We start from the raw sequence: 12,589 nt of genomic DNA on the forward strand, positions 1-12,589 counted from the left end.
CCAAGCTGATTCCCCTTCCCCTGCCCCAAGCCCGCTCCACCCAGGGGCCTCTGTCCCATGGCATCCCTTTGCCCAGGCTGTTCATCGAGTTTTTAGACAAAGAAGGAGGGTCCCTTAGAGAGTGGGAAGTTAGCAGATGGTAGGTCACCCCAGAATGTTCCAGAACCCCCACCTACATGGTCTATCACCATGCCCCCCTCCAACCCCAGGAGGGACAAGATTCTCCCATGGTACTCACATGTGTCTGGCTTGTGGCAGTTGTGTCCCTGACGGAAGTACTGGGGATTCTCGATGACCGGGATGCGGGTCATGCCGATGACCACCGTGTCTGGCCCGGCGTCCAGCGACGAGGGCGTGGTGATGCCATGGTTGATGTGATGCAGGGGACTAGCCGAGTCCTCCTCACCGCTGATGACAGCCACAGGACCTGCACACCCCAGGAGAGACATGGGACCCGGGTGAAGTCACATCCAGCCAGCGCCCAGCCCTGCCCACGGATCCTTCCATTATTTTTTCCCATCATATTTTCCACAGGAGTAAAATCCACTGGAAGGATATTCCCCAAATGCCCTAGATTCTGAATTGACAATAACCCCTTAATTCTCTCTCATGAGAGGGAGAAAACTTTACCCCACCATGCCATGGAAACAGCTGCAAAAGAAGAGTGAAATAATGACATGATTATTTCCTCTTTCTTCCCATCTAAATTAGTTCAAAATAATTAAAAGTTAAATGTATTCACTTATGTAACAACAACAGGATTTACAAAATGGCCCAGTGGTAGTATGCACCCTGTCCTTTGTCTCTTCAAGGGCTTTCAAAACTGCTATCACTGTGGGGACTTCCCTGGTGGTCCAGTGGGGCTAATACTCCGAGTTTCCAATGCAGGGGGCACAAGTTCAATCCCCGGGCAGGGAACTGGATCCCATGAGCTGCAACTAAAGACCAACTGACCTGGCACAGCCAAATAAATAAATAAATATTTTAAAAATAGACAAAGCTACTGATGCTGGGTCCCACCCCCAAAGATTCTGACTCAGCTGGTCTGGGAATGTATCTTGGGCATTAAGATTTAAAGAGTTTCCTTGGGAGTCCCACGTCCAGCTAAGTCCCTGGAGGCTAAGAACCTTTCCAGCATGGCCATCAGATTCCTACAGGAGTAGGAAGTAACTTTCACTTGACAAAGAATCTGCCTGTAATACGAGAGGCCAGGTTTAATCCCTGGGTTGGGAGGATCCCCTGGAGAAGGAAATGGCAACCTACTCCAGTATTCTTGTATGGAGAATTCCATGGACAGAGGAGCGTGGTGGGCTGCACTCCACAGGGTCGTAAAGAGTTGGACACAAATGAGAGGCTAACACTTTCATTTGCTCTCAAGCCTCCCTGGCCCAGGACAGACTTGTATCCTGTCTTGCATAAGTCCAATGCAGGCTCGCATCTGACTTGGACCAGCTTCCACAAATGACCGCACTGAGGCTGGAACACTATTAGCCTATGTGCAGCTGAGCCAGCAGTTCCTCTCTTTTTTTTTTTTTTTTTTTTTCTGGCTATGCTGGATCTTTGCTCCTGGGCACCAGTTTTCTCTAGCTATGGTGAGGCGGGGGCTGCTCTCTAGTCGCGGTGCTCAGGCTTCCCAATGCAGTGGCTTCTCTTGTTGAGGAGCACAGGCTGTAGGCACATGGGCTTCAGTGGTTGTGCTGTACAGGCCTCGTTTCACCAACGGCATATGGAATCTTCCCAGGCCAGAGATCGAACCTGTGTCCCCCACATTGGCAGAAGGATTCTTAACAACTGGACCACCAGAGCGAAGTTCCATGTCCCACTCTTGAGAGCACTATATTTGCCCCAGTGACTTCAAAGAATACCATTTGCATCTTCACCAACCCCAATGCCACCATTTTCTACCCCAAAGAAAAAGCCTAGGATCTAAGGTGATCCATGAACACAAGTTGACAAAGATAATTAATGCTACAATCTTGGTAAAGCAATGATTCTGTTTGCTGGTGTGATTCTCCCCTACCTACAAATAAAACTCCTGTAAAGTGAATTAGCTGTGACTGTTTGTGGCTTTCTACAAGTGGTGTTTTAAATGGCTGCTTTGCAAGACACATGGTCTCAAGACAAAGTGCCTGCCGTGATTTGGTTTTGCTGCTTGAACAATATTTCCACTGCAGAAATCCATTACATCTTACTGAAGTTTATGGGAAGAATATTTCCCATCAGATAGCAAGGTGAAGCACCAATGAGGCTGAACTAAATGGAAGACGGGTAAATGCAAACTGAGGACCCTGAATTCCACTCCGTAAGCACAGACAGGCTTGTTATGATCTGTAACAAATGTCTGACTGTGCTTGGAGACCACTTGAAAAAGTCGCAGGAAGGGGTTGCCGAAATTCTCGCAGTCATCACGTGCCTTGCAGAGAGACCAGCTCCTGAAAAGACATTGTAAACTTTTTTGAAGCACTTCAGAGTGATTTCCAGTTAAACAAGGCTAGAGCACAGGTCTCTACCTCCTCTCCATGTTAACATACAAAGGAATTAAATAAATATTGGTGCACAAAGAGGAAGAGGGGAGGCAAGAGGAAACGAGGTATTTCAACAACATTTGGGAAGATGAAAAAGCAGAGAAGCAAATCTTGCTTACAAAGAGGAGGAAAATATGGGAGAAAGGACCACAGGGTCTGTGGCAGGGTTATCACATAAATGAAAGCATGCGTGCATACAAGTGGACACAGACCAAGGCACAAAATTATGAAATGCCAGAACCATAAGGATAAGGAGAAGACGCTAGGAGCTCCCAGGAGGGTGGGACAGGTCATATTTCCAAAGGAACTGGAATCAGAAAGACAGCATAATTCTCCATAACAACTTCATACTGTTACTTTTACTGAGCAAATTTTCAAAATTCTGATGGACAAATATTCAACCTAGAATTCTACACCTAAAAATGTATTCACCCAATGGAAGGGCAAAAGAGATGTATTTGCAGACATGGAAAACTTTACCTTGCCCTTTATTAGGAAGCAACAGCAAGTGGAAGCTTCAGCCAAACAAAGGGGCAAAGGAAGAAACGGGGAGTCCAGGGATCCAGTTCACCAAAGACCAAGCAATGGAAGGCCCCCACATCTCAGCTTCTTCTGTTCTCAGCATTATAGGATGTGAGTTGTTATGGCAACATGCAAGAAGGGCATCAAGTCAGGAAGAGTTTGGAGACAATAGAACACTGGACATTCAAATCAGCTTTCATCGTCCATGGACAAAGGGAGTGGTCAATAAAATGTTTCAGAAGGCTGTGCTCTGAAACAGCATTGATGTTCTTGACATTATTTATTCTAGAATTTGAAAAGGGCTTAGGAAAGAGCCATAGGTAGAAGAGTCCTTCTGCAGTTGGGTTTCCCAGGTGGCACTAGTGGTAGAGAATCCGCCTGCCAATGCAGGAGATGCAGGTTCAATCCCTGGGTCAGGAAGAGCCCCTGGAGAAGGGAATGGCAACCCACTCCAGTATTCTTGCCTGGGAAATCCCCTGGACAGAGGAGCCTGGCAGGCTACTGTCCATGGGGCCACAAAAGGGTTGGACACAACTTAGCGATTCAACAACCACAGTAAGCCATGGAAAGCGATGGCTGGGGTTGCTCACAAAGACTAGGGGAAAAAAATCAAAGAATAAAGCAGGTTTCAGAGCTCTGGAGGACCCACTACTTAAAATGCACACAAAAGAAAGGGGGCTGGAAAAGGATGAGAAGAAATGCTCAGAAAAGTAGAAAAGAATCAGAAAAGGCTACTGTCTTTGAAGTCAGTCAGTCTATATACAGAGGTCATGTAAGATGAAAAATGAAATCAAGTCACTGCATTTGACAGTAAGAAGGTGGCCTTGATGAGAGTACTTTCCACAAAACAGGGGAAGAATATATAACAAGTCAAAAAGGGAGAAGACGGTAAATAGGAAAGAAAAGGTCTGAAAGTTAAAGACTCAATCTAGAGATCCAATATATGATTAAAAGGAGGGAGACAGAGAGAAGAAGAGAAAGATGAAAGACTAGGGGAAAAAAAAAAAACCTATAGAAAAATTTGCCCAACATACTGTCTAGTCAGTTCCCAAAACAATTAACACACACATACAGTAAGCTGAGGAGCTAGAAAAATTACCATCCTCCTCATCATTTTTATTATTGAATGGTTCCCATGTATCGGGCTTGGGAAAGTTCACTTCTTTATTTATACTGCCTCTGTGAGGTTGGTATCAATTTCTCTCCATTTTATAGATGGGAGCATGGAGGCATAGAGCAGTGATGTGCCCAAGGACACACACTAGTGAAGAAGTGGTGATGCTGGAATTCAACCCAGTGATCTGGCCCCAGAGCCTGTATACCATTCCATAGAGCTGCCTCCTTGAAGGTACAGACTGAGAAAATGGATTTGTTCAAAGGGACATTTGATCGAGTCCATTCATTCTCCTGCTTATGAGCAGCTGCTTTCAGATGCAGGTCCCTGAGACCCTTTTTTAAAGATGTCCCTCTTGAACCTTGAGAATGGGGACCAGAGTGTGTCACCTCATTAGACTCACCCAGATAGATTACAGATAATTCATCATCTGCCCCCTCCCCGAGGCTGTGAGCACTCTTACTCAACTTCACCCACATCAGAAAGAGCACAGTGCCGTCAGTCTGCTGTCCAATCCTCAAGGCCCTCTTACTCACCTCTGCTTGGCCGTACACCACACTCCTTGAAATACAAACCAATCAAGAGTCCACAGACCCATCACTTCCAAGGATGTGAGAGAAGCCTGCAGCTTGCTCCCACCTGCCTGTGCCCAGTCCAGCATTGCTTCCTAGTAGGGATACAGCTGGCGCTGAGCAAGGTAAGTCCTCCTTGGAGAGGGCTGTTCTGGGTATGACAGAATATGTGGCATCCTTGGACCTGGGCATGACAAGTCAGTCTCAGGTTCATCCACTGTAATGAAGGGACCACTCTGGGAGGGGATAATGCTAGTAGGGGAGGCCATGTATGTGTAGGGGCAGGGAATATACCAGAATTGTCTGTACCTTCCCCTCAATTTTGCCATGAACCTCAAACCACTCTTAAAAATAAATAACAAAAAAAAAAGTTTAAATTAATGTTTTTAAAAAGCCAGTCTTAGAACTTCTCTGGTGGTCCAGTGGTTAAGAATCCACCTGTCAATGCAGGGGACACAGGTTCGATGGCTAATCTGGGAAGATCCCACGTGCCGAGGGGCAACTAAGCCCGTGCCCACACCTACTGAGGATTTTCTCTAGCTCCTGTGCTCCACAACAAGAGAAGCCACTGCAAGGGAAGCCTGCACACCTCAACCAGAGAGTAGCCCCTGCTCACCGCAACTAGAGAAAGCCCGTGTGCAGCAACAGCAAAGACCCAGCACAGCCAAAAATAAATAAACACATATGTTTTTAAAAGCCAGTTTTCCCACACAAGACGTAACACATTTCCACATACCCTCTTGGGGTGACAAAACTGTCCCAGATTGAGAACCGCTTGATAGAGGCAACCAGCATCAACCCTAAGAAACAATCTCCCTTCCCGAGTCTGGCCAATTTCCCTGTCACTTGCTTCATGGAGAAAACCACAGACCTGTGGTCCCTCTGGGAAACAAATCAGTTCCCCTTACCTGAATATCCCCAGAAAAAGAATCTATTAAGATACAAAGAAGGGACGGGTAATTCAAGAGACATCTCAGCTGTCTGGGGAGCTTTCTTCTCTTTCCTGAGCCCCAAGGCAGGTCAGGAGGAGTCAAGCTTGCTGTGTTCTGAGCTCTCAACACACACACACACACACACACACACACACACACACACTGTCTAGTATCTGCGATGGGTCTCTCTGCTGTAACTAATCCATTCTGAACTACACAATTATTTTGATATGCAGCACTAATAAACAAAAAGAAAGAAGCCAGCTTACAGTCTTTCTGGTAAGTTCAAGCTTTTGAGAGAGACCTGAAGGAAAACAGGTCTGCTCAGACATCCCCCCATCACATGATTCTCTTCCCAAACAGGTGCTTTTTCCTTTCCTTCACATCAGTGGTAGGTTTTGATCTTTCACTACACCATAGTAGAACCAATGAATAATTAGAGAAAGCTTGATGATACCGACAGGTGTCCGGCCCAGCAGGATGGTCCAAACTGTTTTTCTCTTCCCCCTCACTGCTCCTTCTGCAGGAAAAAATAAGGGAGCAGATCCAAGAATGGCTCAGACTTTCACAAGTGGTGGATTCCAATGTAGGGCTCAGTATCCTGCAGAAAGCAAAGGCATCCCATGGGAACAGGACAGGGACTTTCCCTGCAGTGCAGTAAGTGCGGACCCAGGTGGGTGGGGCCCCCATCACAGCGGAGCTGGGGGCTGCAAGCCACACCTGGATTCGAAGGTCCCGGAAACTTCAGAAGCCTCGGCTTACTCAGGGTCCACAGTACAAAAGGTGAGGGGCGGGGGGACGTGTATGACACACTCTCCGAAAGAGGGAAGGGCAGCAGCCACCCTGGTCATGCATTACCATGGAAACATGTTCTGCCCATTTTGGATCAAGGGGAGGACCTCCTTGAAATCAGCTCTCCAGTGTTTCCCATCCTTGTCACTTAAATCCCCTTCTGTTCCACCAACCCCCTAACTTACAAGCATTAACAATTTTCAGATATTTGGCCCCAAGAACACCCAGCATTGACACTCCACTCTGGCCTTTTCCCAGTCAATGTGTGGAAGTGGAAATCTCCCATTTCCAAAGGAATGACCTAGAGTCCCAAGGATGTGGTTATAACAAGTAGGGAAAGGAAGGGAAAATTAACTTTTAACCAGTCAATCCTAAAGGAAATCAACCCTTAATATTCATTGGAAAGACTGATACTGAAGCTGAAGCTCCAATACTCTGGCCCCCTGATATGAAGAACCGACTCACTGGGAAAGACCCTGATACTGGGGAAAGACTGAGGGCAGGAGGAAAAGGGGATGACAGATGAGTTGGATGGCATCACCAACTCAATGGACGTGAGTCTGAGCCAGCTCCAGGAGATACTGAAGGACAGGGAAGCCTGGCGTGCTACAGTCTATAGGGTCACAGAGTCAGCCACAACTTAGCACCAAAGAGAAGCTGTAAAGTGCTTCCCTTAATTGAAAGAGTAAAAATTCTTCATTTAGCAAGGAAAGAAAAAAATTGTAAGCTGAGATTGCTAAGATTCAGAGTAAGGACCAATCTTCTATAGGCGAAATTTTGAAGAAGGAAAAAGGAACTAATGCTGGTTTTGCTCTCATACCTCAAACTGAAGAAATTATAACCACCGTTCATGGTGAGCCCAAGGTTAAGAAGGATAGGCATTACATTTGTATAATAAGATACTGTGAGAGAGAAATCACACCCATGTAACTTTTATTACAGTGTATTATTATAATTGTTCTACCTCAATTATCAATGCCATCAATCTCTAACTGCACCTAATTTATAAATTAAATTTTATCATTTGTGTTGCTTAGTCACTAAGTCATGTCTGACTTTTTTGTGACCCCACGGACAGTAGCCCACCAGGCTCCTCTATCCATGGAATTTCCCAGGCAAGAATACTAGAGTGGGTTGCCATTTCCTCCTCCAGAGGATTTTCCCAACCCAGAGATTGAACCTGTGTCTCCTGCATTGCAGGCAGACTCTTTACCACTGAGCCACCTGGAAAGGCCAAACTTCATCATAGGTATGTATATATAGGGAAAAACATAGTACATGTAAAGTTTGGTTCTATCTTCACTTCCAGGTCTCCAATGGGGGTTCCAGAATGCATCCCCCATGGACACAGGGTCAGGGTGGGCTACTGTACATCCATAGGAAATGAGAACACTATGTCAAAGAGATAGCTGCACCCTCATCTTCAGAGTAGCATTACTTACAATAGACCAGATATGGAAACAACCTATCTACTGACGAATGCGTAAAGTTGAATCATATATGCATATGGAGCTTCCCAGGTGGCTCAGTGGTAAAGAATTCATCTGCCAAGCAGGAGACGTAGGTTCGATCCCTGGGTCAGGTATCTTCCTTGGAGAAGAAAACGGTAACCCATTTCAGTATTCTTGCCTGGAAAATGCCACGGACAGAGGGGCCTGGTGGATTACAGTCCATGGGGTTGCAAAAGAGTCAGGCATGACTTAGCAACTAAACAACAATACAGATATATATATATATATATATAGATATATATATACACACACACATATATATATGTATATATGTGTGTATATATGTGTGTGTATATATATGTATATATATACCCAGTGTGTGTGTATGTATATATACATATATATATATATACATACATACATATAATGGAATTGGTATATATCAAGCAGTTTTGATAAGAATATCAAATGGAATATTATTTAGCCATTAAAAAGGAGGAAACCCTGCCGTTTGCGGCAACATGAATGGACCTTAGGGGCATTATGCTAAGTGAAATAAGGCAGAAAAAGACAATTACCATAAGATTGCACTTATATGTGAAATATTAAATGAACAAACAAAAAGAAGTTCCAGGGATATAATGCACACCATGGTAACTGCAGTTAACAATACTGTACTGTGTATTTGAAAGTTGCTAAGAGAGTATATCTTAAAAGTTCTCATTGCAAGAAACAAAATTTCTAACTATGTGTGGTGATGGATGTTATCATTTCACAATATACATAGGTATGGCCTTAGAAAGCATCACTATGAACAAAGCTAGTGGAGGTGATGGAATTCCAGTTGAGCTATTTCAAATCTTGAAAGATGATGCTGTGAAAGTGCTACACTCAATACGCCAGCAAATTTGGAAAACTCAGCAGTGGCCACAGGATTGGAAAAGGTCGGTTTTCATTCCAATCCCAAAGAAAGCCAATGCCAAAGAATGTTCAGACTACCACACAATTGCATTCATCTCACATGCTAGTAAAGTAATGCTCAAAATTCTCCAAGCTAGGCTTCAGCAATACATGAACCATGAACTTCCAGATGTTCAAGCTGGTTTTAGAAAAGGCAGAGAAACCAGAGATCAAATTGTCAACATCTGCTGGATCATGGAAAAAGCAAGAGAGTTCCAGAAAAACATCTATTTCTGCTTTATTGACTCTGCCAAAGCCTTTGACTGTGTGGATCACAATAAACTGTGGAAAATTCTGAAAGAGATGGGAATCCCAGACCACCTGACCTGCCTCTTGAGAAACCTATATGAAGGTCAGGAAGCAACAGTTAGAACTGGACATAGAACAACAGACTGGTTCCAAATAGAAAAAGGTGTATGTCAAGGCTGTATATTGTACTGTATATTGTCACCCTGCTTATTTAACTTATATGCAGAGTACATCATGAGAAAATCTGGGCTGGAAGAAGCACAAGCTGGAATCAAGATTGCCGGGAGAAATATCAATCACCTCAGATATGCAGATGACACCACCCTTATGGTAGAAAGTGAAGAGGAACTAAAAAGCCTCTTGATGAAACTGAAAGAGGAAAGTGAAAAAGTTGGCTTAAAGCTCAACATTCAGAAAACAAAGATCATGGCATCTGGATCACCACTTCATGGGAAATAGATGGGGAAACAGTGGAAACAGTGTCAGACTTTATTTTGGGGGGCTCCAAAATCACCACAGATAGTGACTGTAGCCATGAAATTAAAAGACGCTTACTCCTTGGAAGAAAAGTTATGACCAACCTAGATAGCATATTCAAAAGCAGAGACATTACTTTGCCAACAAAGGTCCATCTAGTCAAGGCTATGGTTTTTCCAATGGTCATGTATGGATGTGAGAGTTGGACTGTGAAGAAAGTTGAGTGCCGAAGAATTGATGCTTTTGAACTGTGGTGCTGAAGAAGACTCTTGAGAGTCCCTTGGACTGCAAGGAGATCCAACCAGTCCATTCTAAAGGAGATCAGCCCTGGGTGTTCTTTGGAGGGAATGATGCTAAAGCTGAAATTCCAGTACTTTGGCCACCTCATGCGAAGAGTTGACTCATTGGAAAAGACTCTGATGCTGGGAGGGACTGGGGGCAGGAGGAAAAGGGGACGACAGGTGATGAGATGGCTGGATGGCATCACTAACTCGATGGATGTGAGTTTGAGTGAAGTCCGGGAGTTGGTGATGGACAGGGAGGCCTGGTGGGCTGCGATTCATGGGATCGCAAAGATTCAGACACGACTGAGCGACTCAACTGAACTGAACTGACTCACTACACTGGGTACCTGGAACTAATATAATGATATAATGTCATACATCAATTACATCACAATTAAAAACAGAACAGTGTGTGACCTGCTACATTGTCTTTTTCCTTCCTCGGCAATTGTTGAAGCATGAGGCAGAGCCCCAGGCAACCTCCATCCTGAGTGAAACTGACATAGAGTTGAGGTCTCCAGCCAACACTTGGTGCACATGTGCATAAGTGAGAAATACAGCTTTGTTGTTTTAAGTCACGGAGATTGGCAGAGGTGCTGTTTGTTATTACAGCATAACCCGATTCATGCTGACTCATATAGGAATGAAGTCGTCTTGCACTTAACAACGTTACTTTAATTCTTTGCTTCAGACAGTGAGCATGCTTCACACCATCCTCAACAAATCTTTACAAAATTGCCTTATGCGAAGGACGGGTTTATTGTCCTCAATGATGTGATTCATCTTAAAATGCTTCTTCCCAATTCTCTATCCCCAAATTAAACTCTAACTAATCTAGTTCCACAAACAGCCAGATCATGGCTTCTTCTGTTGAAAAAAAAACTCCGCCCTACCTCAATCTGACTTGGGAAGTATAAGAAAACAAACCTGGATGGGTCTCATGGTTTTTTAATGTGTCAGAATGAGGCAAACAAGCCAACCTTTAGATTAAGGAAATGATTTTTTTAAAACTTCAGCCTTTTCCTACTGATAAAAATCAGACAATGACGTGTCCCTGATGGGTAAGAGCTTTGCATCAACAAATCCGGGAGCAGAACTCATAAAATGGAATAAGTGAAAGCAGAACAAACACAATTAAAAACCCAGCCATGCTCAGAGAGGGATTCCATTTACTGTTTCATAAAAAGAGCTTAGTCCTTGGAGGCAAACAAAAGAAAATCAGTTTCTTAATTTTTATTGGCAGGGGTGGGTCAGAGGCCAAATGAACATAGGCTGAGCCCAAGAGCATACCTAAGGACAAGTCACCAACTGTCTGTTCCTGGACCACCTCCTCCGGTCCCTCCCCTCTCTGCCTCCTCTAGCTTCCTGACAGTCTTCGCCTCTGTGATCTCTGGGGCTCGCTGGGTCCTGCAGGCTGCCCAACAAGGCGTGCCCTCCTCACTTCTATGTTCCTCTGCCTGAATCATTTCCCAAAAGATAAGCTTTATTCTCTGGCTTCTATTCCCTCCCAGCCTCTTACAGGAGCCAAAGACTTTGTGCATGCCTGGTAGCATTCACAGCTTGGAGGTATCGCTTGGTGACTGAAAATGATGCTGGTTAACAACCATGCAGAGAATGCGCATGTAAGGGAAAGGAAGGCAGGACTGGCTCTCTCTGAACACTTGATTTTCCTTATCTCAGTTAATCATCACAACAGCCCTGAGGGTAGATCCTGTTATCCCCGTAACGCAGTGGAGGAAATTGAAGCTCAAGGATTCATCATTTGCCCAAGGTCACACGGTTAATAAATGGTACACTGACTTAGGTCTATCTGACTTCAAAATTTGGGCTCATTTCACTGCATCATGCTGCCTGACCCTCCAGCATTGTTTTTCTGACACTGGAAAAAGTTATAATGGGTCAACCACAGCTCCTTCCCAATCGTTATTCCCTTGTAACTCATTTGTAGGAAACTGGCTTCACTGAGGAGGGGAGCTCACAACATTTCCAAGGAACTTTAGACCCACAACCCACGCACCCAGTTGTAGCTAGCAGAGGTAACCTGGGGTTCATAGACAGAGTGGCAGGCAGCAAGGGGCCTGAGAAGGTGGAAATAGGCGGCCTGGAAGAAAGGCAATTGTCATCATCTTTCTCCAAAGACTTTATACAGACAGTGTTTCAGAATATTCCAGGCACAAACAGAAAGTGAGTAATCACCTTCCTATTGCATATATAAGCCAACTGAAGTACAAAATGCTGGTGTTTTTGTCTAAGGCCCCATAAAGAGATTATAGCTCAAGTCTCAACTTTCCTAAATTTAGCATTAGCCACCTGACTAATCAATATTACCCCAAAGTAGAGGCATTTATTTCCTCCAAAGACTTCTCCATAGATTTCTATACATACAGCTGATTCACTTTGCTATACAGCAGAAACCAAGACAACAAGGCAAAGCAACTATACTCCAAAGGAAATTAATTGGAAAAAAAAAGAATTATGCACAGATTTTCCCCATCCTTTTGGGGACTGTGGGTGAATAGAGGGAAACATCATTTCTGAGCTTCCTGTACTCAGTCCTGGCATGTTGGATCAACGAGGTGGTCCTGCCATGTTGGATCAACAATGTCTCCATGTCCTTCACGCACTCACTCATGTCTGATTTTTCACTAACGTAAGTGTATTGCATAATCAGATTTCAACACTAAGACCAAGGGAAGGAGAGCCCAGATTCC

At 44.4% G+C, this 12,589-nt stretch overlaps 1 protein-coding gene across 3 annotated transcripts in view; it reads right to left on the reverse strand.

The window, feature by feature from the left end:
- The window catches only part of NTRK3 (neurotrophic receptor tyrosine kinase 3), a 425,220-nt gene that overhangs the window by 171,561 nt on the left and 241,070 nt on the right, over nucleotides 1–12,589 (reverse strand). For all 3 annotated transcript variants that reach the window (XM_055556823.1, XM_055556822.1, XM_055556824.1), the window contains exon 12: nucleotides 239–427. In XM_055556823.1, the coding sequence (XP_055412798.1) occupies nucleotides 239–427 (189 nt within the window). The remainder of the gene's footprint in view (nucleotides 1–238; nucleotides 428–12,589) is intronic.

This window comes from Bubalus kerabau, chromosome 19 (genome assembly GCF_029407905.1).
Source record: "Bubalus kerabau isolate K-KA32 ecotype Philippines breed swamp buffalo chromosome 19, PCC_UOA_SB_1v2, whole genome shotgun sequence".
Classification (NCBI taxonomy): domain Eukaryota; kingdom Metazoa; phylum Chordata; class Mammalia; order Artiodactyla; family Bovidae; genus Bubalus; species Bubalus kerabau.